Source organism: Lithobates pipiens, unplaced genomic scaffold (assembly GCF_037356315.1).
Source record: "Lithobates pipiens isolate NorthernLeopardFrog02 unplaced genomic scaffold, aLitPip1_a1.2 Scaffold_30, whole genome shotgun sequence".
NCBI lineage: Eukaryota > Metazoa > Chordata > Amphibia > Anura > Ranidae > Lithobates > Lithobates pipiens.
The window spans coordinates 25,321,258-25,348,620 of record NW_027507791.1 but is presented as its reverse complement, the minus strand read 5'-3'; the positions used below and the strand labels follow the sequence as shown (position 1 = coordinate 25,348,620).

Below are 27,363 nucleotides of genomic sequence, written 5' to 3'. Positions count from 1 at the left end.
GAATTCTTTTCCGTCCTCCTACACAGGCCGAAAAATCGCAATGACTCGTCTCTGCGGGTGGGCGGAAGACTACAAAAATTTCTTCCGCAGTGGTCAGGGATAACTTCAAATCAGTTTGTCCTGACCACTCTCGCGCAGGGTTACTCACTCGAGTTTGTCAACAACCCCCCAAAAAGTTCCTGATTACCAACACCCCGCGGGACCCAGTAAGGGCCCTGGCCATGAAGTCCTCTCTAGAGGAACTGATGCAACAGGGCGTAGTAGTACAGGTACCCCTGCAAGAACAGCAGGAGGGGTTTTATACCCATGTTTTCCTAGTAAAGAAACCGACAGGGAAATTTCGGTTGATTCTCAACCTAAAACCTTTAAACGAGTCCATAAGGTACAGGAAGTTCAAAATGGACTCAATTTTTTCGGTCAGAAATCTGTTGACGCCAGGATGTTTTATGGCGTCAGTAGATTTAAAAGACGCATACCTACATGTTCCGATCTCTCCCCAGTCTCAGAAGTTTCTCAGGCTGGCGGTGAGGTTGGGGGGTGTGGTTCATCATCTCCAGTTCAGGGCCCTACCCTTCGGCCTGTCATCATCTCCCCGAATTTTTACCAAAATAATGGCAGAAGCTTTAGCGCCACTGCGTCTTCAGGGAATCGCAGTTATTCCTTATTTAGACGATCTGCTGTTTTTCGCCCCATCCAGCGAGGAATTGCAGACCAATCTAGGCAAAGCTCGCAGCCATCTGGAGGCGTTGGGTTGGATTTTGAACCTCCAAAAGTCGTCCCTAAACCCATCTCAGGAGATTCGGTTTTTAGGGTTTCTGATAAATTCGACGGAGCAAAAAATCTTCCTTCCTTTAGACAAAAAGGACAGGATTTCCGGTGCAGTGTCTTTATTACAGACCAGCCAAAATCTGACAGTAAGACAGGTTATGTCAGCTTTGGGGGTTCTGACTTCAGCAATGCCAGCAGTCCAGTGGGCAAGAATGCATTTCAGGTGTCTGCAGGCTTTCCTTCTAAAATCTTGGGATCACACAGTGGCATCCCTAGAGGCAGAGGTAAGAGTGTCAACCCAGGTAAAAAGGTCCCTATGGTGGTGGAAAAGACAGGATGTCTTATCGGAAGGGTTAGTCTGGGCTTTTCCAGTCGGAAAAAGACTAACAACCGACGCCAGTTCCTGGGGGTGGGGAGCCCATCTAGGAACACGGTTCACTCGGGTCCTGGGCCAAAGAGGAGACAATAAGGTCCTCAAACTGGAGGGAGCTCAAGGCGATTGCCTTAGCTCTGGAGTTGTTTGTTCAGGAGCTTCAGTCCCATCACGTCCAGGTCCTAACAGACAATGCCACGGCAGTGGCTTATTTAAACAGACAGGGGGGTACAAGAAGCAGGTCGCTTCAGGTACTGGCCATGGAGATTCTTCGGTGGGCGGAAAAACATTTGTTATCCCTATCAGCAGTCCACCTAAAAGGGGATCTAAACAGGGTAGCGGACTTCCTAAGCAGAAACGCTATTCGGGAAGCAGAATGGTCTCTAAACCCGGAGGTATTCACAATGATTGCCGGAAAATGGGGTTTACCAGAAGTAGACCTGTTCGCCTCAAGGGTGAACGCCCAGGTTCCCCAGTTCTTTTCCCTGGACAGTCGCGATGGCTCGCTGGGCACAGATGCGCTAGCTTATCCATGGGAATTTCGTCTTTGCTATGCTTTCCCCCCATTTCAGTTAATCCCGTTAATTTTAAGGAAAATTCAGAGGGAGAAGGTACCAGTTATTCTAATCACGCCCTTTTGGCCAAAAAGGGCTTGGTTTTCGACAGTTCTAGGCCTGGCAATCAAGCCTTGTTGGCGTCTGCCCCTCAGACACGATCTGTTGTTGCAGGGCCCAGTGAACCATCCAGGAGTGGTCAGCCTGGCTCTCACGGCCTGGTTTCTGAAAGGCAGCTCCTTAGGAGCAAGGGGTTTTCCAACCGTTTGATCTCGACCCTTTTAGCAAGTAGGAAAAGGGTTACGAGGGCCATTTATTCTAAGGTCTGGAAGCGTTATAAAACTTGGTGTTTGTCAGCCGCCCAGGTGCCAGGGAGCCTTGTCTCCATCTTGGAGTTTTTACAAGATGGTGCAGACAAGGGACTGGCAGTTAGTACCCTGAAGGTGCAGGTAGCAGCCCTGACAGTGTTCTTAGAAAAATCTGTGGCCTCAGATCCGCTGGTGATCAGGTTCTTTAGAGCTCTTAAAAGATCTAGGCCAGCTCCTGTTAAGGTTTTTCCTAGATGGGATTTGTCGGTAGTCCTACAGTCTCTAACAAAAGGGCCTTTTGAGCCTCTTGTGGAGGCTTCCCTTAGGTTTCTCACATTAAGAACCGTGTTTCTGATTGCCATTGTCTCTGCACGCAGGATCAGTGAGCTAAATGCTCTGTCAATTAAAGAACCATATCTTTCCATTTTTTCTGATAGAGTTATTCTTAGAACAGATGCAAAATTCTTACCGAAGGTAGCTTCAGTTCAGAACCGTATACAGGACATAGTACTGCCAACGTTTTGTGTTAACCCCCAAAGGAAATAAGGAGACTTCTTTCCATACTTTGGACGTCAGAAGGACTCTGCTGAGTTATTTAGAAAGGACGGAGTCCTTCAGGCGTTCAGATTCACTGTTTGTACTCTTCTCAGGAAGAAAAAAGGGTTTTCAGGCTTCTAAAGTTACTTTAGCTAGATGGCTGAAATTAGCTATTTCAGAGGCATATTCCCAGGCAGGGTTATCTCCTCCAGCAGGAATTTGTGCACACTCAACCAGAGCTCTGGCGTCTACGTGGGCAGAGAGAGCTGGTGCCACCCCTGAGCAGATCTGCAAGGCGGCGACGTGGTCGAGTTTTCACACATTTGTGAAACATTATAGACTGGATCTCACTTCTGCCAGCGATCAGGCGTTTGGCAGAAAGGTCCTGCAAGCTGTTGTCCCGCCCTAAGGGGTAAGTCTCTGTTATCCTCTCAGGTGCTGTCCTGAAAGACGCCTTGGGAAAGACCAAGTTAGACTTACCGGTAACTTGTTTTCCAGAAGTCTTTCAGGACAGCAAGCATCCCGCCCTATGGTATTATATTATGCTACGCTGTGACTAACGTATGTGTTTATGTGTTCCAGCCGGGGCCGGAGGTTCTCTTCTACAACTGATGTGTGGTAGGGAGGCGCCTCCCTTTAAAGTCTGGAGGAAGAAGGTGTTTCCTAACGAGGAGGGTGGAGTCGCTATCTCTCAGGTGCTGTCCTGAAAGACTTCTGGAAAACAAGTTACCGGTAAGTCTAACTTGGTCTTTTACCTTTTAAACAACTCTGCAAATCCTTGTTTGTATCTAAACTGATCGCAAACTTCAGAAAACCTTACTTTTTGAGTTTTTTTTTTGTAAGTTAGTCTAACTTTCTGACTGATTACACACCAATGCGTACCCATTTTACACTAGTTTATAAAGACATTTATTTATTTATTTTTTCATTTAAATTGCCTGATTAATCCTACTCTAAGCACCCCGTACACACGGTCGGACATTCTAACCATAAAATCCATTGGAAAAAATCTGTCTGATTTTTTTCCGAAACTGGTGTTGCATACACCTGATCGGATTTTCCGACAACTTTGTCCGACCGTTCAGAGCGTGATGATGATCTTCGTTACGACGGGACTACATTGAGGCTACTGGCCAATAGCTTTGGTCTCGTAATTTGATCTGAGCATGCGTGGCACTTTGTCCAATCGGAATTCTCTACAAACGATCGGACAAAGTCTGATCGGATTTTTTTTATATAATCCGATCTGACCTTTTCCATCAGATCCGACAGCGTGTACAGGGCATAAGGCTTAAGGTACACAGGACATTTTTACAAACTTTCCTGAACGATTTAACTTGACAGATAGTAACGTCCGTTTTGCCACGTTTACATGCTTCGTTTAGAAGCATTTGGGGAAAAAACTATTTTTTTCAAAATGGCCAAAAATGAAAAAAACAAAAAGCCTGTAAACAAAACGTGGCTAAATGCGAATTACCTCGTTTAGATGCGTTAGCCATTGAAATTCCTCTGAACTAATTTTTTTGCTTTCCAAAAAAGGCCTCTAAACTTGACTGCCTAAAAACTATGTTAAATGAAACTGTGTACATGTACACATAAGATGACATTGGATGAGTTCAGGGGCAGCTGATAGCCAACTGCCTCTGAATGTCTGTTTACCAGCAGCAGTGTACATGAGACCTAAACCTGGCATAATATATATATATATATATATATATATATATATATATATATATATATATATATATATATATAATTTTTTTTTTTTTTTATGGATGGTATCTGGAGAAGGAATATGCCCCTTTTTTTTTAATAAAAATAAAATAAAAAAGGATCCATAATTGGAGGATTTTTGGTAATGTTAACAGCATCCTATTTTGCAACTTTGCATCCTTTGTAACCTTTTGCATCCCTTTTCCTGTGTGTCGAGTTTTTTTTTTTTTTTTTTTTTTTTTTTTTTTTTAATCATAACTTAGGGCAGCAACCATTATTAAAGTAGAAGGAAAGGCTAATAAAACCCAAATGTAAAAACATTGCCTCCTCTTGCTCATACACATACTTTTTTTTTTTTTTGTTCTCAGAGCGGTCTCGAGAACTCTAAGCTCTGGGCTCACCTGTGTCAATGAGTGGCTGCACATTGGGTCTAAATTCACAGACCTGTGACATCACATGCTGGCTCCATTGCTCCCCCGTTGTTGGAAATCCCTCCCACCAGCCACAGTAGCCACTTATTCACAAAGATGACCATAAGCTGTGACCACTCCAAAGAAATGTAAAAATGGTTATTTACTCTGTGAATTTTACAAAGCATATGCAGCGTATATACTAATGGAAGCTAATGATCGAAAATTTTTATATTAGCTTTTCCCTATAAGGCGAAACTAAAGCAGTATTCCGTGCAAAAAAAAAAAAAAAAAAAAAAGTCTCTTAAAGTGGGAGTGAAGTCCCATACGTGAATTTTACCTATAGGTAAGCCTATAGACACTGTAATTATCTCCTAAACTAGCACAGTTTAGAAGATTTACTGTACATGAGTCCTGTGCAGTAAACCGCCTATCTTGCGCGCATGCATACTAGCACATTATGACATTGCCTTGCAGGTTAGAAAAAAAAATTGCTGGCAGTTTACTACCACTTTAAAGGGTCACTAAAGAAAAAAACTTTTTTTTTTTTTGCTATCTGTGTCCCATTGGGGAGATTTCTCTTCACTTTCTGTTCCATAGCTAAAACAGGAAGTGAGTGAAAATCTTCAAAAAGTGAGGGAATATCCTGGGTTGTCACCAGAACCCAGTGTCCCCATTTAGAAGATTTACCCTCTATTACTGTTCTGATGTCATCCCAAAATTTGGGATTTTCTTTTACTTTTGATGGTAAATAGAAAGCGTTCTTCTCCCTAACAGGGGCACAAATGGCAATAGAAACTGACCGGGGTTCTAATCCCTCTCCACTCTATACCAAATAATAAAAAAAAAGTTTGCCTTTAGTGACACTTTAAAGCAGGGTTCCACCGTCATTTTTTTTTTTTTTTGTTTTTTCGTTCTAATTGCAATAATTATGTTTTCTAATTATGTCACTTACTTTTATTTTTTCCAAAAGTGTCTTGCTGCCGTTTTTCTGTCTTAGAAAGCATTTATAAAAACGTCTCCTGACGTTTTCCATTTTTGCCTGTGGGCATGTGAAGCCCACAGGCATTGTCTTCCGGGACACTGTGCTACTAATGTTCCAGCATGCACCGCCTGTATAATCTCGGATCTCCTGGGCGCCGCACAGACTCCTGGGAAATTGAAAAAACGATCCCAGGAGCCCGTGCGGCCGACAAAAAGAGCTGACCTGCCATTGAAGCCCCGCCCATATCCGCAGCAGCACCGCCCCTTTCCGGATTCTCCAGGAGAAGGAGATTTAAAATAAGAAAAAAAGAGAACAAGACAGCAGCAAGGTAAGGGGGATATCCAGCGATTAGGGAACCAGATCATCACATAGGCATAGGAGTAGGAATTCGGGTGGAGCTCCGCTTTAAAGGACACAGAGTCCTAAACATTCAGGTATTGCTGCCTACAGGAGGATTGTACACTGGAAATCACAAACTGTAGGCCAGCCAATGGTATAACTCCTACTACTACTACCAGCATGCCTCAGTTTTTTTTTGCTACTGTTCTAGTAAAATAGAATTTTATTTTTTTAAGTTCTGCCAGGGATCCACTGTAGGACTAGATATAGTGAATGCTGGGTCCTGGGTTTAGTAACATCTTAACCATTTCAGCCCCGAAAGGATTTACCCCCTTTCCAACCAGGCCATTTTTTGCGATACGACACTACAGCTACAACTGACCCTTTGAGGGCAACCATACGTTTGACACCCCTGGTATAGTTGGTTCTATTTACCACTGCGTATAGATATTCAAGATTAAATTTACTTTTTTTTTTTATAAACTTTACATATTAACGAAATTATACACCAAACCTTTTTTTTTTTTTTTTTTTTTTTTTTTTATCTGATTATTTGAAGCAGCCAACTAATCGATTATGAAAATAAAAAAAAGGGAGGATAAGGTTGCGCTATGGAAGAAAGTAATTGAGAATAGGGGGGCTGCCACTACCAAATATTACCAGCCTAGTAGGTTGGAAGAAATGTGAACACTGTGGTGATAGCTATGGCGCTCTCCTGAAACAGCAAAATATATATATCTACTATAATTCTGAATCCACCACAATAATAATGAATACCATATGCGAATTGCAAATTAAAAGTGCTAGTGCAAGTAAACATCTATAATGAAAAATCTATAAAAAAAAAGATGAAATACACAACTCTGTGCAACATAAAGTGCTTGTGCTCTTATGCAAAAAATGTGGATATGGGTCTTCTATTTTTTCCCACACATGATAATGTCCATTTGAATCAAAAACAAAGTCTTAAAAAAGTTCAGAATAGATTAAAGTGACTGGTGCTCAGTGTTTGATGTATCCTGAATTACGACCGGTTCGTTTTTCGTGCATAAGACAAATTGCCGCACTCACCAGCTCCCCTAACCCTGCACAGTGTGAGCCCCTGTGTCACTATGTAAAGCTGGTCCGGTTATTATTCAGTTACTCCTCGTTCCATCGCATTATATAGAAAATCAAATATCCATAGTGTAATATTGTTACAACTTATTGACTTTATTAAAATCCAAAAGTGGCTACTCAAAATAATCAGAATAAAACGAACGCTATGAGACACATTCACCGCGCCGCCTTGTGAGAGAGCGTATGCACGTCTTAGGCCACGCCCTACGCGTTTCGTCATTGGACGTCGTCTGCTTTTCATACTCTTGCTGCTGGGCAGTAATCCAGTCGTTCACCTTATTGCGTTTTCCTGGCTATTTCTTGTGATATTTTATGCGTAGTACATGCCCCACCATCCCTCATTGTACTATAGCAGTTACAAATGCATATACTATATTTTATATGAACTTTTTATCACATGGCTAAAACTTTTTTTTTATTTTTTTTTTATTGACATTTAGTCATTGCTTTTTGAGTAGATTTGCATGAGCTTTTACAATTTCTTACTTTTACTGCTATCAGTTAGCTTATGATTGTCTTGAAAATGTAATGAATAACGCAGAAAGGAACCTTTCATTTTAGGCATTCTATAAAATTTCTTGTTGAAAAAGCCTTAAAACATTATAATTTCCAGGTTTCCATTCTGCCTGTGCATAACGGCAGCATAAGCAGTCCGGTAATGAGATCTGCTGTCTGTATTTCTGGTCCGAATGAAAAGTGTCTGTGTGTATTCCTGCCTAATGCATCACAAATCTGCTGACATGCTAACCTTGAAGTCCTAGCTGGCGATAATCAGGCCTTTGCAGCGGCAGAGAAGATGTACCTAATGCACTCCATCAATGCAGTTTGCATATGGGAGTTCCCACGGGGGAGCTGTTCTGTGCCAGCTGAGGGTTACCTGCCCATTGCCGTTATTGTATGTAATTATCAAACCAATCTGTTCAGCCCAGCAGGGTTTAGATGGTAATCTGAAAGCGGTGCTCCTTCAATGAGAAATGGATTGCACTATCCACCCCCTCACCTTTTATCCCCATCAGCATTGTAGCCATACAGCTGCATTCTTAGCATCAAAGCTCCAGACCGTAGGGAAGTACAATTGTAATTTCATATAATTGTCCGACAAGAGCATTGTCAAGGAAGAGCAGACCTGTAAATATACCTGGGAGGTATGAACTCTGAATTATGTGCATGCTAATTATTGATTGCGCCTGCAATTAATGTACACTAGAGCTCTCACTAAAAATTTTAAAAAATATATATTTTTTTTGTTTTTCTTTATGTAATGCCTATTATGCTTCTGTGTACTTCCAAATAATGTGGTGAAGGTTAGGAACACCAAACAAAACCTGTACAGAAATGTGACGCAGAATAGGAAAAGGGTCCTGCCTTAATGAGCTTTCAGGCAAAATGATGTGAAAACAATGGACATAATAGAAGATGAATGGGGTAAAGAACTTGGTGGATAGGCAATTTCAAAGAGATGGGTTTGAGAAAGCATTTAGGATTTTTTTCCTACTTATTGTCTAGAGATTTGTTGGAAAGAAACCTTGCTTTTGTACATGGGCTAGGGTTATGAGCAAGCATACTAGAGGGTAGATATCAGTTATAGTATTTTGGGATTTAGTCAGAAATATACTGTATATTTAGTTATGAAGGCCACATCTTAGTATGTGGAATGACCAGATTTCTTTCTTCACTAAATTTATACTAAACACACACTGTGTAATTCACATTGTCCCTTCTATTTCTGTATGTGGATGATGGCACTGTAATTATAAAAAAAAAAAAAAAAAAAACGAAGTACCCTTTTCCTAATCGATATCATGCTGTCACATAACCCAACTCTTTCCTAGTCTGCATGCATAGAAACATAATCAGGAGGAGCTCTTGGTCTGTTGCTTGTCACATGTTCAAAAAAAAAAACTGCCTTTGGAATACAGTGTTAAAAAAAATAACAATTATCAATAAACTGTTTTAAATTGGCATACAATTATATATTTTAAATGCAATTTTTATTTTGTGGAAATAACATGGTGTGTCACGCCCCTCCAGCCTGTGTCTTAGAATAAGAGGGAGGTTGTGACCGGACCCCATACTTAAGAGAGTGTCTGCCATATAAGCTTACCTTGTCCAATACCAGCACGATCCAAGATCCCTTAGCTGACCCAGTCACTTGTCGAGACATCAGTGTAAAGTGGTAACGAACGTGTTCATTCAAACACAGGCACAAATAGATATACACTCAGGGGACAAGACCCCTTCTTTGCATAATGACACGGGGCGGAGTAAACTTTACCTCCTTCAGTAACATGACACACGGGTATATTCAACTTTCCAACAGTAGACTGTCTTTAGGAGGGGCTGTTGGAGAAATCCCCCTCCCCTCTAGCATCTAATAACTGACAGTGGTTTCAATAACATGTAAGCCAATCCACATACACCTATGCATCCCATAATACTTTGCTCCCAAGGCAGACAAACAATAGAACAATGGGACACAGGCACTTAAACACACAGACCCCACTTCAAACTAACTAGCAATGGTCTGAGATTAAAGGTGGTATTTATCTTCATATATTTCTTGAGGGATATTCCTTCATTCTTTCACTTCAAACCACACATATAAGACCCAGGATAACGGGGGTAAAATAAAATGCTGCGTCCAGTGTGGTTGTTGTAGGAGTCTGGTTAGGGCAAACCAGACTGGGCTTCTTGGGTCACCCTGTGACCCTAATAGACACAGGGTAACTTACACATAATAGGGGCCTGGGGAGCTGGAAAATGGGTTTCAAGAGCTCTCAAAGGTAAGCTGGGTTCCACAAGCCCCCCGCCCAAAGGGATTCCCTCACACAGATGAAGCCTCCATTAATCTACATGTAATATCCCACCCCTATTGTATTTAGCTGATTAGTGGACATGGAGGAGGGAGGGAGTGGGCTGTCTTTTAACACTATCTGCCCACACTCTATAGTCACATGGGCTGCTCAGATGTGATGGTAAAGAAATGCTCAGCATAGAAACTCACTGAAAAGTGAGCATGTGCAGATTTGCCACCACAGCTGCAAAATTCCTAGCTGAATTTGGGACATGAACAGAAGGGGGAGAGCAGGATCAACCAGGATTTTTGTAGAATACAGAAAACAAATCGAATAGTGACAGAGTATGAACAGTATGTAATACACAATTTATTGATAGATTTTTATGATGTTTATTTAGTGACACTTTAAAGGACCCAGGACGTTTTTAACCTTTGGGGTTATAGTTCTGCCTACTAAAGGATTGGACGCTGGCAAACAAAGTTGGTGGGCCAGCCCAGGATGACCCCTCCTTACTACCAGCATACCTTGTTTTGTGGTGTGTTGTGTTTTTTTTTTTTTTTTTTTTTTTCTTCAGCTGATCTCACTGGACATTGCAGGGTTGACCTGGAAGTGACCTTCAGGCACTGGGTTCCCATTGGGGTTCTGTTGCAAAAGGCCTCAGGTTATTTAGTCTCTTGCACCCCAACAGTGACTTTGGTCACACCTGGCCACTCAACCTTCTGGTCCTTGACCTGCTACTGGTTGTTAGGGTTTGTGAGTACTTGAGGTCTTGCTCCTTACCCTCAGATTGCACGTTGTGCATCTGTTTGCAGTCCCATTATATCTGATGCCAAACACAGGAGAAAAGGAGGGAGCCGTCCTGCTGTATTGGGTAACCCCAGCTAAGGGGCCGAGAACTGCTTTAGGCATACCTACCTGTGCTCCTGATGCCTGCGACCTGGTATCATGTCTTCTGCTGTCAGTCTATCCTGTCTTAGAAGTCCTCTTGTGTGGCTGGGTCCTCTGCCCTCTTGAGTGAAGTTTTTTTTACTACTGTAATGTATGATTTTTAGACCTAATTTATTTGATAACTGGTTGCAGAGGGCATAAGCATGCTCCTGCAGATTCTGTTTGCTTTACCTGCAACCTTGGCGGCTTCTAAAACAGCTGCAAAAAGCATTGCTTAAATCCTTGTTGGATGAGCTTACCCCAGAGGAGTTGCAGACTACTGCTATTACTCCCAAGTTGAAGAAATTCATTTCAGTTCTTTTTAATGCAGTGCACACCACTTTGAAACTAGAGGATCTGCCTATTCTACCAGTGTTTCCTCCAGCTTTGGATCATTCAGGCACCTAAGACTTTTACAACTGTCTTTATACAGAGATTAAAAGCATCCTGATAGGCTATTCACTTCCCCCAAGCGCCTTGCTATCTTTCTACATCTGTTTGTTATGGATTTTATTGAAAAGTGGGCCATCCCTTATGTGGGTCCAGCTGTCTTGCCTTAACTAGGCAACAACTATTCTAGTATTGGATACACCTGCATTTAAGGACCCTACTGATAAGTGGTTGGAGGCGCTTTTCTCTTGTGGGTCCTGCCTTGGTACGCTATTCTGGCTGTGATTGTACTTTGCCAGACCATTCTTCATTGGGTGAAATCCCTTATGAAAAAACACTTTGCTTGTGGAATACATGGAGCACATAGCTGTGGTGTTAAATTTATTGGTGGCACAGCGGTGTAATGGATAGCACTTTCGCCTAGCAGTAAGAAGGGTCGCTGGTTCGAATCCCAACCATGACGCTACCTGCTTGGAGTTTGCTTGTTCTCCCTGTGCCTGTGTGGGTTTCTTCTGGGTACTCTTGTTTCCTCCCACACTCCAAAGACATGCTAGTAGGTTAATTGGATCCTGTCTAAATTGTCCCTTGTATGTATGAATGTGAGTTGGGGACCTTAGATTGTAAGCTCCTTAAGGGTAGGGACTGATGTGAATGTACAATGTATATGTAAAGCACTGCGTAAATTGATGTCGCTATATAAGTAACTGAAATAAAATAAAATTTCAGCTGTGATGTCCTGTTGGAATCCTAGTGACCTGTATCTTGCATGAGTCTCCTAGTGGTGCATATGTGTAAGGCACTTTGGCTAAAGTGCTGGACTGCAGAATGCACTGGTAAAGTGTTTGATCTGCAAAGCCCTTCAAGGTACAACGCCTTTTCTTACCGCCGCTAGATGTTTTCATCAAGGAAGAAGCCCAAGGAGCTGACTGAAAAGCAATCTTCCTCTATGACACTTAAGACATTTTCCCTTTTTGTTTCTCCACTCTTTTGGCTTCGCCATTGGGACTGCCCAAAGCTTGGCTCCCAATTCATTCAGATCTGTATTCCAAATCTTCGGACAAGTCGCCGTATGCATGAAAGTGCACCTCCCCCCAGCCTTATTTTCCAGAGTGGAGCGATGTCTGATGACCTTGATGGACATGTTTTTTTCCAACCTGACGAACTATGTAACTATGTGACCTTCGTGGACTAAGGTTACATCAGTCTTTCACTGAAATTCCCTGAACTCCACCTCCCTACTTTAAGAACTTCTCATGTCTCCTCATAGGTTGGCAGATCTTCATCACTGTGTCAACTCCCATCTCTTTTGCAAAAAAAAAAAAAAAAACGCCAGGGATTTCACTTCCAACCTGTTCATTGTTCTAAAACACTAATTCGATTATCTGTCATTGCCTTCCTTCATCAAGGAAACTTTCTAAGGGGAAAAGGGGGATGGATGGGAGTCTTGGGCACCTTACTTGATGCAAGGAATTATTCACTAGAGGACACTCCATCCTCCGATAAATATCTTGGAGCTTAGTGATTTGGCTAGCCCCTTTAGCATTGGTGGAGGATGGAGGGGCATCCAGTTTGGATTCAGATGGGCAACAGTGGTGGTATACATCAACCATCATGTAGGAACCAGAAGTTTTACTACTGCAACAGATGTACAGAAGATCCTTCCCTGGGCAGAACTTCACATTTCAGCCTTTTCAGCCATGTACTTTACAGGCTTGGACAATTGGCAGACAGATGTCTTCAGTCTACTGCATTCAGTCCCAGGAAAGTGGTCTGTACACCAAGTGTGTAGAGGGTTTTGGCTCTCGGCACCATTTAAGGTCCAGTTTCAGCCGATTTCATTATATTTCAGAAACCTTTGTCTCTTCACTCTTTTAGACTATTGTAGGGGGTCTCGTGTTTTCAGTATTGATTTTCTACAAACCAAAGGCATTCCAGTATAAGAAGGGGGTTATCCTGCACTGGCCTTCAGTTTTGCTGCCAGTGTCCAATCCTCCTTTTTAAATGGCAATATAACCTGAAGGTGAATGACTTCCTCTGCTCCTCCAAGAAAAGTATTCTATATGGAGTATAAACATCCTCTTTAATCAGCTCCTGTGTCTGGCCTGGTAGGCACGGCAAGTTTTTTGTTATAAATTTGTTTTCTCATTACTTTTAAAAAATATAATGCAGCAGGGATCCTAAAATGATGCTTAGCTCATGTTAAAAGGGGTCAGTTAGACTCCTTTTTCCTATAGGGTGTTGTCTGTTTTCTGCCTTTTGAGCCTTCAACCCCAATGTTTGATGTGAATGCCATAGTATAATAAGACTTCAGTTCTGTTTATAGCAGCTTTGTGCACTTTGCTAGATGAGCCTTTCCCTGTTTTTGCAGAGAAAGTTGGCTAAGGCTTCTGAAGAGGAGGAGGAGGAAGAAGAGGAGGAGAGTTTACCGGTAGTGGTTAAGAAGAAACAGCCCAGAGGTAATTTCTATAGCAATGCAAGAAAGGATAAGTTTCAGACAATGTTGGTTATTTCCATAGCCGTCATACTTCTAATACTCGATGTGGTGGGATAGTTTCATATAGATTTGTTCTATGTATACATATACATTCTTTGGGTAGCCAGCATAGTAATGTATATGTATGTGTTTAGTTTAAAGGGATTAAAGTGAACCTCTGCTGTGCCCAAGCAAAGCATGGATATTTACTTAAATCCCCAAATACCACACTGTTAACCGCTAGACCTCCAGGAAGATTTAACCTCCTTCCTGACAGGCCATCTTTTGTGATGTGGCACTACGTTACTTTAACTGACAATTGCGCGATCATGCAACACTGTACCCCGACAAAATCCCCACACACACACAGAGCTTTCTTTTGGTGGTATTTTATCACCTCTGCGGTTTTTATTTTGTGCACTATAAAGAAAAAGACAGACAACCTGTATTCTTTTTCTTTTTGCTAGTAAAGGTGGCGATCAGCGACTTATAGTGGGACTTCGATATTGCCACTTCAATTCTGCCACTTTTGACACTTTTGTGGGAACCAGTGACACTAATACAGTGATCAGTGCTAAAAATATACACTGTCACTATACTAATGACACTGGCTGGGAAGGGGATATCAGGGGCAATCAAATGGTTAACTGTACTGACAGAATGACATTGTTTACGTAGGCAGACTGCTGTTCTGCCTGTGTACAGAACGATCAGAGGGTGCCAGCAGAAATTGGGTCCACGAGCCGGCAGCATCGCGCCTGACACCTGGAAATGCAGCATCTTGTGTGTGTGTGTGTGTGTTTGTGTATAATACACACACACTCCTGTGCAGTGTGGCTCCCCTGTGGCAGTAAATGTGTTATGGGGCGGCAAGTGGTTAATGCCTCCATGTACACCTTTGGTCACCTGTGGTAGCAAAGAGAGATTTGTTCCTTATAAGAACTTACACAGAGCTAATTGCTTAGCCCAGGTTTACTTTGATGAACCTGGAAAAAAAAAAGTAGTGGCAGGCACAAAGGTATAATCCCTTTGAGAGTAAAGTGGCTACAATACAAAATAAAGTCCAGAATGGTCTGTCAGAGCAGGCTGATCCAGGAGTTGAGGCATACTCTAAGGCACATAGGAAATGAGAACAGAGTCCATGGATGATATAATGTGACGTGTTTCACAACATGTGCCCTTGAGCAGCGTAGTAAAGTCCATGACCGCTCAGAATTTATACCTGCTGGCTGAAAGTTGACTAAAAAGCTCAGCCGGTCTAAATTGTATTTAAAAAAAATTACAACATAGAATAATTTAATAAGAGGATTACGAATTCATAAAAGGTGTTGAGATACCGTATTGGCGTATAACACGCACTTTTTTTCCCCCTTAAAATCTCGGTTATGTGTATCTTGGCTCCGCCCAGTCCCTGCGATCTCTGCAGCGACAATTTTAAATGCAAGACTGCACTGGGAGCATGGCTGCACTGACTAGGCTGCAATGGACACTGGGGCAAGGCTGTAAATGACACTGATAAGGGTGCATCGATGGGAATTTAAATGTAAGTGTTTTTTTCCTTAAACTTTCCTCTTAAACTTGGAGTGCGTGATATACGCCGATAAATACGGTACATATACTAAAAATAAATTGCAAGAAAATTAGGGACATGTAGGAATATTTAAATATATATAAAAAAAAATACACTAATAAAGACTATGTACTCTGTAGAACTTCTGCTCTGAATATTAAGACAACAAAGTCCTTAAAATGAACATATCACCACATCAAATATGCTGGCTACAGTGTGTGTCCGTTGTTACAAATCTCACCATAGCAGTCTTATCAACAAAGACAAATGATTGTTGCAATATGTGTTTTAAGCCAAAGGTTTGAAGTATGAAAATCTCATACATGAACTATCGCTGTCATTTTCAAATCACTGTAGTAGTCGGTGATAACTGCAGGGATATCAATGATCTTCTGGGCCTTGTGCCAAGCAGCTTCCCTTGTGCATTGTGACCGCAGGGGGCCGCTCGGTCAGCACTGCTGACATTCTCAGAACTTCTTGTATTTTGTTCAGTGAATACATGGAGTTCTGTGATTTAAGATCGTGATATCATCACCCCACCTGTCTTCCTAGTCCGCACTTAAACAACATTTTACCAAACTGCACAGTGTGTTTTACCCTACATGAAGGGACCTTTGTGTAGAGTAGACTATTTTCCTAAAAAGGTGAACTCTGCCATTTAAAGTTGCACTTAGAGGCGGACAATATATTATCTGTAACAGTATAGTTGGTGAACAGCTTATCTTGCATTAGTTGCTTTTCTAGGCTTCTGGAATGCTTATTTTTATATCTTGGCCCTAAACTATTTTATGAAATGTATTTTTAACAGGTCGCCCTGTAAAGTCTGTTGCAAATCCATCAGAACCACCCGCAAGGGAAAGCAGACGTGGACGAAGCCAAATGAAATAACAGTGTTTTTTACGTGTTTTTTATGTTTGTATGGCGAAAGTATTAATGGATTATTATACCTTCAGAATAAACCTTTTTAATATTCTGTGTGTTTTTTTTGTTTTATGTATTATATGAGGTATTCAAAATATTCATTGACATGTTTCATTTTGGATGGAGGATGATGGCATGGAACCTTTGACTAAATATATGCTTGTAAAGTCATGTGTGAATGTAAAATGTTAGTTTTTCTGATGACCTCTTCTCTGCACAGGGGCTGCCTACTAAATTTCTCTGCTTAAAGTATAAAGTCAAAACTTTGTTTCTCTTTCGTTCATTGACAGACACAGCTCCATTAATCTTGACCGTAGGGTTATTACGCCACCTTCAGGAGAGGACTAGTCAGAACCTGTAATACATGGGAAAAACAGAACTGTACAGGGGGCGGACCCTCTGGAAATAACCTCTCGGCCTCCTGAAGGAAAAGGACCTAGGCTCCCTGCGGGACCATTGATCCTGGGAATTTTTTCTGGATTTTTGCCTTTTATGCAAGATTTTAAGATCCTGTGATCGATCAACAGCCAGCTGGCTGACAGGCTGGATAATATAGATCCTTGTAGTCTCCCCAGCCTGGCCATCGAGCGCGTGCAGGCCCTAGCTATGCGCTGGGTCAGCCACGACATGCCCCTCAGACCTCCCTGCAATTGCAACCGGCCCGCCTGCAAATGGTGCAGTGCCTTTGGATGCTTTATTGGCAGTCCGGCTGATTTACGCCTTCCCTCCACTCAAAATGTTACCACGTCTGCTCCGCAGAGTGGAGGCCAAGGGGATTCCAGTAATACTGATTGCCCCAGATTGTCCTCGTTGTCCTTGGTACGCCGACCTAGTATGCCTGGTGGTGGATGCTCCTTGGCAGTTGCCGATGCGAGAAGACCACCTCCCACAAGGTCCTGCTTTACCGTTGCTGGTTTTAACGGCATGGCTGAAAGCCAGGTGCTAATGAACCGAGGTCTGTCGAACTGTGATTTCCACTATGCTGAGGGCACGAAAATCTTCTCGGAAGATATACCATCGTACATGAAAGGCTTATATCTCCATGTGTGAGGAGATGGGGTGGCGTCCTCGCACCTATTCTGTTTCCAAGAGTAGACCAGAAGTTGGCTTTGACCACCATCAAGGGACAGATATCAGCCCTGGCGTCTCACTCATTGGTGAGCACCTTTTGTACAAGGGGTCCGGCATGTAGTCCCTCCGGTGCGTCAACCCCTACCTCTGTGGGATCTGAACTTGGTGCTATCGGTGCTTCAGAAACCGTTTGAGAACATCAGGGAATTTCCTTTGTTGACTTTCTCAGAATTGGTCTTTTTAGTTCCTATTACATCTGCCAGGAGGGTTTCTGTCACGGCTCCCTTCCGGAAGTCAGATTCTGTTAGTTTTGGTAGCTGGTCCGAAAAAAGGGCTGGTGGTCTCGTTGACCACCATTTCCCAGTGGATCAGACAGATCGTGGTCAAGGCCTACGCCTTGAAGGGGCAGGTGCCGCCCTTTCCTGTCACAGCCCATTCCACCAGGGCAATTGGGACCTCTTAGGCTTTCCGACATCAAGCGTCAGTTTCCCAGGTGTGTAAGGCCATGACTTGGTCGTCCGCTCACACTTTGACAAAATTATACAAAGTTGATGTAAGCGCATCTTCTTATGCCTGCTTTGGCCACAAAGTTTTGCAGGTGGCCGTGTAATCGTTGCAATTTACACTCTTTCCTCTTGTTAGAGAAAGTTACATTTTGTTTGTCAATGCATTCTGATGCATATGTTAGCCGCAAGTTCTGATGCGGTTGGTTCAGAGGGTGACTCCTCCCTTGGGGTGAAGTTATGTTTGCTGGTCCCACCGCTCATTATGACACTACTTGGGGATGTCCCTACAGTCAAGATTATTGGAGCTGTGTCTGTCAATGAACAAAAGAGAAAATAGGATTTTTGTACTCGCTGTAAAATCCTTTTCTCTGAAGTTCGACGGACACAGCACCCACCCCTCCTATTATTTTACGTTATACTGCTTGTTGACTGAGCTGCAGGAAGCAGGCTGAGGGGTTATTGCCAGATGGACTGCCCCTGGGCAGAACTGTACAGTTCTGTTGTTTTTCACATGTATTACATGTTGTGCCTAGTCTTCTCCTGAAGGTGGCGTAATAACCCTGCAGTCAAGAATAATGGAGCTGTGTCCGTCAATGAACTTCAGAGAAAAGGATTTTACGATGAGTACAAAAATCATTTTTGTTTTTGGCCATTGTTTCTTTAGGGAGACTTCCCTTTAACTCCTGTCTTGGTGGATATGGGAAGTTAGAAGAAATATCCTCAAAGTCTGTAAAAATCCCCTCTTATAGCAGTCATCAGAAAAAGTGTCCTCATCAGAAGATTTCCCCTTTATTGCTATTCTGATGGCAGTAACATTCTGGATTTCCAATCTCCTCCCTGATGATGGTGGTCAGCAAGACAAATGCAGATGACCACACAAACACCAGGGGTTTTCGCGCTTTCCTAAATTTTTTACGCTTCTCCCTAAAAAATCTGGATTAATCCTAAAAGTTATTCAGTCTCCTGTTAATTAAAAACTTGCTTACTGTCCTTCACCCTGTTGGGCGGACAGGTCAAGCAAAGCACATTGTTTTCTATATTTAAATTGTCATCAGCTGGTGTCTTGGACTGGCCACAGATGGATCGAAATACGTCCAGTTCAACAGGAACCAACCAAAGTTCAATTTATCTATGGGCAGGCTGGGTTGTACTGAAGTTAATCCATCACTCAACTTCAGTACAACCAGCCTCTGTTTTTATGCGATCACTGCTGGCGGCTATAGCTGCCTGCAGTGATCATTTTATACCGATGGCAGGGAAACCTCCTGCTTTCAGAATACAATAGTGCCGCAGGAGCGATATCCCCCATCAATACTGACTTTTGATGGGTGAATCAAGCAATATTTTTTTCTTTTCATGCCATGGTTGAAGGAAAAGTAAATTGTATAATGTATGGCTTACTTTAGATGACACCACTAATAGCAATAAATAATAAATTGCTCAAACATGCCATGGTTATATGTGAAATTACACCTCAAAATACATTCTGCTGCTTCTGAGTATGGGGATACCACATGTGTGGGACTTTTTGGAAGACTAGCCGTGTCCAGCACCCCAAAAACCAAGCACCACCTTCAGGCTTTCTAAAGGCAAAAAATTATGATTTTACGCCTCACTACCTATCACAGTTAAGGAGGCCCTGAAATATCCAGATAGCACAAACCCCCTAAATGACCGAATTTTTGAAAGTAGACACTATAAGGTAATTGCCAAGAGGTATGGTGAGTATTTTGCAGCTCTCATTTGTTTTTGAAAATCTGCAAAATACTCAACATGCCTCTCAAAAAATAAATTGGGGTGTCAACTTTCCAAAATGGGGTCATTTTGGGGGGGGCGGGGGGTGGTTATGCTATCTGTGCATTTCATTGCCTCCAAAAATGGATGTGAGGAGTGAAATAAAAAATGTACGCTCTTAGAAAGCCTGAAGGTGGTAATTCGTTTTCAGGGTTCTGTATGTGGTTAGAGTGCCAAAAAGGAGCAGGAGAAGCAGCAGAATGTATTTTGGGGTGTAATTCTACATATAACCATGCCATGTTTGAACAAAATATCATTTAGTGACAACTTTGAGTAAATATAATTTCCAGAAACTTGTGGCAAAATAAAAAATATTCCATGGAGTCAACATGTCTATCAGCCAATAGCTTGGGGTATCTACTTTCCAAAAAGGGGTAATTTGGGGGGAGGTTTTGAACTGTCCTGGAATTTTATGCACAACAATAGAAGCTTATGTTACAGATCACCCACTCTTCTAACCACTTGAAGACAAAGCCCTTTCTGACACTTTTAGTTTGCATGAAAAAAAAAATTTGCAAGAAAATTACTTTGAACCCCCAAACATTATTTACACACACACACACACACACACACACACACACACACACACACACACACACACACGTACGTGTGTGTGTGTGTGTGTGTGTGTGCATGTATATATATATATATATATATACATTTTTTTTTTTTTTAACGCAAAGGGCCTACAGATTAACATAGTGGGTGTTGCAGTTCTTTTTTAATTTGAATGCACTAAAACACACTATATTGCCCAAATGTTTGATGAAATAAAAAAGATGATCTTAAGCCAAGTGCATGGATACCAAACCTCACATGCTTTAAACTTGCGCACAAACGTGCAGCAGCAACAAACTACATGCATTTTTTTAAAATTCTTTACAGGTTACCACTTTAGCTTTACAGAGGAGGTCTATTGCTAAAATTACTGCTCTCAATCTGACCTTCGTGGTAATACCTCACATGCATGGTGCAATTGCTGTTTACATATGACAGACAGATGCTTGCGGGGGGGACAGGGGTAATTTTTTTGTTTTTTTATTTCATTTTTTTTTTTATCATTTTTATCTCAGGGAAATGTAAATAGTCCCTATGATAGCAATAGGTAGTGACAGGTACACATTTTTTTTAAATGGCGTCTATTAGACCTTAGATCTCTCCTCTGCCCTCAAAGCATCTGACCACACCAAGATCGTTGTGATAACGCTTTCCCAATGGCGCTGTTTATATCTGCCGAAACCCAAGTCATGAAATGCTTGTAGCTTCCGGTTTCTTAGGCCATATAGATGATTGGAGCCGTTCTGGTCTCTGAACAGTTTTTTGGTCAGCTGATGGAAACACTGACTGCATTCTCGGGTTCCTGTTGGGACAGCCTCTAGACTGCTTTTACAAGCAGTGGGAGAGCTCTCCTAATTAGTCGCTAGGTTTGCTTTTACATGAAAGCTGACCACTGGCTGAAAAGATTGTTACCTAAACCGGCAGACATTATTCTGGTATAACCACTCTTAAAGTCCAGCAACATACCAGTCAGTTGCTGGTCCTTGTTGGGCATATATTGTAATGTTCGTTTTTTTTTTTCTTCTTTCCATGCAGCCTGTGAGCTGAATGAAAAAAGAGATTGATTGGTGGGGTATGTCCCCCATTAGGATACTACCCTTCATCTACCCACTTCTAATGATGGGCATACATACTTTTTTTATTTTTTAAACTTTGGTGATATCAGCTGCAGTGCTGGAGTCGCTTCGGCATATATTTTTTTTGTGGGGGTGAAAATACCGCCTACAGCGCTGGATTGATGGCTTTATGTATCATGGGAGAAAACGCTGTTGCTGTCACAATAAACAAACCTGTGCTGCAACTGAATGGTGTACCTGCTAAAAAAAAAAAATGGTGGTAAACAAAGTAACGTTACAGTAAGACATACCATACCCTCAAAGAAAATACAATAAAACATAGTAAAAATAAAACATTACCATTCTGAAATACAGTAAGAATAGAGAGAAAATAAAAATAAAACCACAACTATTTTTGTCATTTTTATTTTTTGTGTTTTTTTTTTTTTTGTACTTTTATATAAACTAAACATTCCAGCTTAGGATCTCTCAAAATGTGATGGTCATCTCATCTTTCAAGACCCAGTGTAACACTGCAATACTGTACCCTAAACAGTCACTGATGCAGCGACCAGATTGGTCAAGACAGGAGGGGCAATAAAAGCAGGTGTCACGCCTAAATCTGTGTTTTCTGCAGACACCACATCTTTGGGTAGGGGTACCAGGGAGGACCTACGGAAAATGCCTCTCATGAAGCTGGCTCACTGCATTTGTGTTGGGATCCAGTTCGTCCTGAAGCTTTGTATAGCACATAAGCATTCAGCAGAGCCAATTGGAATAAATATACAGACACTTTTTTTGTACCAACAGGAAATTAGGTACAGCGCCAACAACTGGTCGTTGAAGTCTACCCCTCCCAAGTTAAGGTTGTATTTGTGGACAGAGAGGGGTTTCTCCACAACACCAGTCGCCGTAGCAATTTGGACTGTCGTATCTGCGTGAAGGGAGGACAGAACGAAAACATTCTGTGTATCCCTCCACTTCACTGCTAACAAATGATTACATTTCAAGCAGGCTCTCTTTCCCCTGTCTAAGTCTGGATTCTACAAGCTGTTGGGGGAAGCTCTGGCGATTAGATTGCACGGTGTATAATAATTGTCCACGTACAAGTGGTACCCCTTTCTGAATAAGGGTGACACCAAGTCCCACACAATTGTACCAGTGCTCCCTATGTAGTCTGGGAAGTTCTCCGGCTCCATGTGATTATCTCTTCCCTTGTAAACCATAAAACTATATGTATAGCCTGTTGCCCTGTCACAGAACTTATACATCTTGACCCTATATCTAGCACGCTTGTTTGATAGATAAGCAGCCAGGAAACTTCAGGGACTTAACGCAGACAACTTGATCAGGAGTGAAAGGAAATGGGTGTTCTGGACGACCACCCTTGTAGGTACACCAACAGGGCCCTCAGATATCTGGAGACACGGATTGAACGAGAGGCAGGTTGTGCATTCATAAGATGTCTGCTTTATTGTAGCTCGTGTCTAAGCTTTTATTCAGTTACAAAACAAAGGCGTGATTATAAGAAGGCACACGTGTCCTGCTTATACAAGCTTATTCTATGGAAAGTTACATATTGTGCAAAGTATCATATGACTTAAGATCTTACAAATAAAAATGGACAAAATGAGGAAGAAAAGATAATTCCAGGAATCGGCTGACTACAGTCAACCAGACTTTCTGCCTATGTGAACACAGTTTTATCACAAGACAAGATACTGCAAAACAATATATATTTACTTAATCAGAAAAATGATAACTTTAAAGGCGCAGTTCATATATTAGATTACAAAACACAAGGGGCTTTTTACATGATCCTTTCAATCCTCTCTTTTGTCACAAACGTGACAATCACAAACCAGGTTGCCACCAATATGCCCCTGACATTCACCTAGACTACTTGCCACAAATTTACCATTATCCTAAGCACGTAAAAATAGAGAACAATAAACACATAATCTCAGCTGCAGAGCAATTGTCCATGAAATACAAAAGGGAAGGGCGGGATGGTCCATAAAAGCAAGTGAGAGGGGCATGACAGCCTTTAGGCCAAATAAAAAATAGTCCCGAAGAAAAGAATAAAAAAAAAAAAAAAAAAGTCTCTTGTTTGGCTTCTGAATGTCCATTAAATTCATGAAAGGGAAATTATAATTCTCGATTCTGTGCTTATCCATATTTTACAGAGATTCTCCACCTCAAATACCCTGCCTCTTTGTAAGGATAGAACTTGATATCTACAGACAGACTGGAACTGATGCATTGGGCTAGACTTGGATCTTCGGGCTGGCATATCTGGATCTCTCTCTTGAGATGCTCACTGGAATTTCATTGACCTTGGGCGTGCGTCATTTGTCTAACCCTCAAGGTGTCATTCCCAGGAACATTTTCCAGCAGGAGTCCGCCTTTACTCATCTCAGCTACTCCCATAGCATTTGAACAACAAAGATGAACAACGAAGATTTCCATGTAAAATCTGTAGTCATCTCTTCATCCGGATAGGATAGGGTATGAATGGGGTGGACATTTCTTCATGTGCATGGGGCTAGGGGTGAATGCTGTCTGGCTTGGGCAGATACTCCTCATCCAACATGAATAATCACAGAATCTACTTGATCAGTTCAGGCCTTAACCATTGGAGGTATTAAAAATAATATTCCTCATTAACTCAAACAAAAGTAAAGCATGCAGAAATTCAGCAACAGTCTTCGTTATATAGATTCAATATATTTAACTAAACGTTTTTTCTTTCAAATCTAGTATTTCATCAGGATTTCAACAAAACTTGAACACATTTAGTTCCTTCTATCCCCGAGACCCAAGTGGACCCGAGGGTGTCCGAACAGAACATTGTACCCAAACACATATTCTGACTCAGAAGTCGGCCTCCCAACTTTGCAAATATATCTGATCATCAGCAACAAACAAAACATTCATGGATAAACAACATTACATCATTGACACTCTGGGAATTCAAAAGGTAAATATATCCAGAATAGTCACTGTGAATGTTATTCAAACAAACTTTCCCCTCAATATTTTAGTATTTCATGGACTCAATACATGCAGCCATTTATTTTGGTCCTGGTTACTTCATTTCAGTAACTCTTCACACATTTATAGTTTCACCAAAACCCCATTATCAATTTTAATTTAACCCCAAACATTTAGGGAAATATATATTATCAGGAACATGGGCCTATCGTCTACTCCCAAAACAAGAAAACACAATATGAGACAACTCTTTGTGTACATTTTAAACAAACACTTAAGATACTTTATTAATCAAATAATACCCTGTGCATTCATTAAACACAATACAACCACTTTCTCATTCCACGTACATTTGGCCATTCCATTCATTCTTCATTTAGAAATGTTTTTTCCTTATTTTCTCCTTGAACACCTTTTCCCATATTTTTTTTATTTTTTTAAATCATTATTTCACCCGAACGTTATATTTTTCCCTTGTGAATAGGATTACACAACCTTAAGTTACTTCCCTTTTTCTTTACTAACCAGAATTCCTCTGGCGTAGCGCCTGGAATATATAACTTCCTTAGTGCCCGTTCACACAGGGGCGACACGACTTGCAGCGCGACTCACAGACGTGACCTGCACACGACTTCAGCAGCAACTTGCAAAACGACTACTGTATACAAGTCAATGCAATTTGCCCCAAAAATAGTACAGGAACCTTTTTCTAAGTCGGAGCGACTTGAGTCGCTCCTATTAGAACGGTTCCATAGTACAGAACGGAGCGCGACTTGTCAGGCGACTAAGTCGCCTGACAAGTCGCGGTAGTGTGAACGGGCACTTATTCTTTCCATAGTATAGATATATACTTCTGAAGTATAATATTCTTAAATTTGTCTTTAACCAAAAAAAGATAAAATCAAAACTTTTAAAATCCCCAATCATTGTTAATACAGCTTAAACACAATTAAAACCATTTGCACAAATAACCATTCCCTTGTCTTGTAACAGGCAATGTCTTTATACAATGCAAAGTTCCCTTTTTTTTCCCCCTCAACATCAACATTTTTTTTATAACAACATATTCTTTCCTACATAAAACAAAACTCTAGGTTCTTCTATAACACTATAATGCCATTTACTGAACACTTCGGATCCCAGGGCAATTATATCAATCCGAAATATAGCACATTTGCTGATATTGAAACAAAAACACATTTTAACTTCAATAATGTAAGGACAGATAATTACAATTAAAACAGTCCTTAGAGTCAGACTCTAACTGAAATAATCAAAACACATACATTGAAATACTACTCTTAAAAATTTGTATCTGATCAGATTCCTCAATAAAAAAACATTTGGTACCAGCGCATACATGTAATTTATCAGTAAAGTGTCACATTCCCCTTTTAATGTTTCCAATTAACTATGCATTGGGCATGGGCTTAATATTTTCCCAACGCATTTCATGAATAGATTCACTCTGATGCTTCTTTTCATTTAGTCCATTATAATAAGTAATCATCAAACTATAGCCACTGTAATCCAGCCCAAATGGCATATTACTTACTGTTTAAAGAAACTTTAAAAAAAAACTTGTTTCCAGGGGTTAGGCAGCGCCATCATAAGTATTGTTTTCCACAGTGGAGTGCATTTCTGCCCTTATATTTAGCACTTCCTGTACTGTTAACCAAGCCTCCTTCTCAATCCAACGTTTCTATGGCAACCCTGCTTCCCTGTTCATAGCTGACTAGTTTTCTTTCATATTATTTACTTGTGCCGATTGTCTAATGTTTGCCTTTGCTTCAACTGATAAGACTGCAGTAATGGCCAGGTTTACACTGCATGTGATGTCACATGGGGTGTAGAAGGAAGCTCTGAATGACTCTGCAGCCTCCTGGGATATCAGTGGTGTGCCGTGGGAAGTCCTGATAACAGATAGACAAGCACATAGAGCGTGTGCCGTAAATCAGGGGAGATCTGGGAATGCTCAGTGACATCATTCTAAAGAACAAAAAGAATTACAACAATATTAAGCAAGTAAGGAGATATCTACAAGCAGTGTTCATTAGGGTTTTTTATGCTGATTTACGTGGGACAAAGTTGTGGGGGAGAGTTTACAACCACTTTAACATTCACTCACCACCTCAGCAAGTATCTCGGACTCACCGAATATGGAATGCATATATAGCAGTATGCTTTGCACAAAAGCGGTGGTGAAGCCATGGTCGGTTTGATCCCCTTTTTCACTGGAAGCAACATAGCAGATCTATGCAAGCAGATATGTACCTCTGTGTATTGTGCTAAACAATACTTTGGATAGGAGGAATCACTCAAATAGTAACTTGTCCTTGTCCAAATTCCCCATTCAATCCTCTTAAAGCACCACACACAGATGAGTACCTTACTCTGTCCCTCTCACTTGCCCACTTTAGTAGCGCTCTCCTTCTTGGCAGGATCATAGGACACATAGGTTAATAGGACATATATCAACTACCTAACAATCCATTTGCATTTAGAAGAAAAAACGACTTATACTATAAATTGGAATTCCAGGACAAGACAAAAATTCACATGCACATAAAATTAAGCACTTAAGGTGGAAGAGAATTCCCTATAGTAACGACGACTTTCCATTAATTAATAACCGGTAATTCACTTTTTAATCATTTAGCACTACCAACGAATATTATGCTAAATGGCAAGTTCCCCCTTTCTTAGTTTTAATACTAACACATATAGGCTCACATAGATCTCAAAATTTCTCAATATCTACTGCTAGCTTGAAACTTCCTCATTTTAAACTTTTTTTTTTCTCAACTGCTTAAAATCTTGGATCTTGACTGTCATTGAAGATCATTCCTGATCATCCCTTAAATATAGTTCATAATCAATAAATACATGAAAGTGAATTTTCATGCGATGCTACAGCAAACATGGACGCTCGCCAGGCCTGGTATGCATCGCCATTGATGTCATCCCCTTTTACATCTCAAATGGCTCCAAATGTCACTTCCTGTTTTTAAAACTATATTTTATTCTTTCGTCTTTTGTCTCTAAACTGCATTGAATCGACTTGTACAATGGAAACCTTCATAAGATATATCAGTAACTACCTTTGATAATGGATTTTAACTGAGGATTTTAACTGAGACCGTGTTCCTAAGCTTCTAGATGTGATCCCTAACCATTAACATATCCCTTCAAATTCTCCA

General features: G+C 41.2%; 1 protein-coding gene across 1 annotated transcript in view; it reads left to right on the top strand.

Moving 5' to 3' along the window:
• VRK1 (VRK serine/threonine kinase 1) overlaps positions 1–16,237 on the top strand; it is an 82,636-nt gene extending 66,399 nt beyond the window's left edge. The window contains exons 12-13 of the mRNA XM_077463771.1: positions 13,590–13,677; positions 16,073–16,237. Coding sequence (XP_077319897.1) covers positions 13,590–13,677; positions 16,073–16,152 — 168 coding nt within the window. The 3' untranslated portion in view covers positions 16,153–16,237. The remainder of the gene's footprint in view (positions 1–13,589; positions 13,678–16,072) is intronic.
• The last annotated feature ends 11,126 nt before the right edge of the window (positions 16,238–27,363 follow it).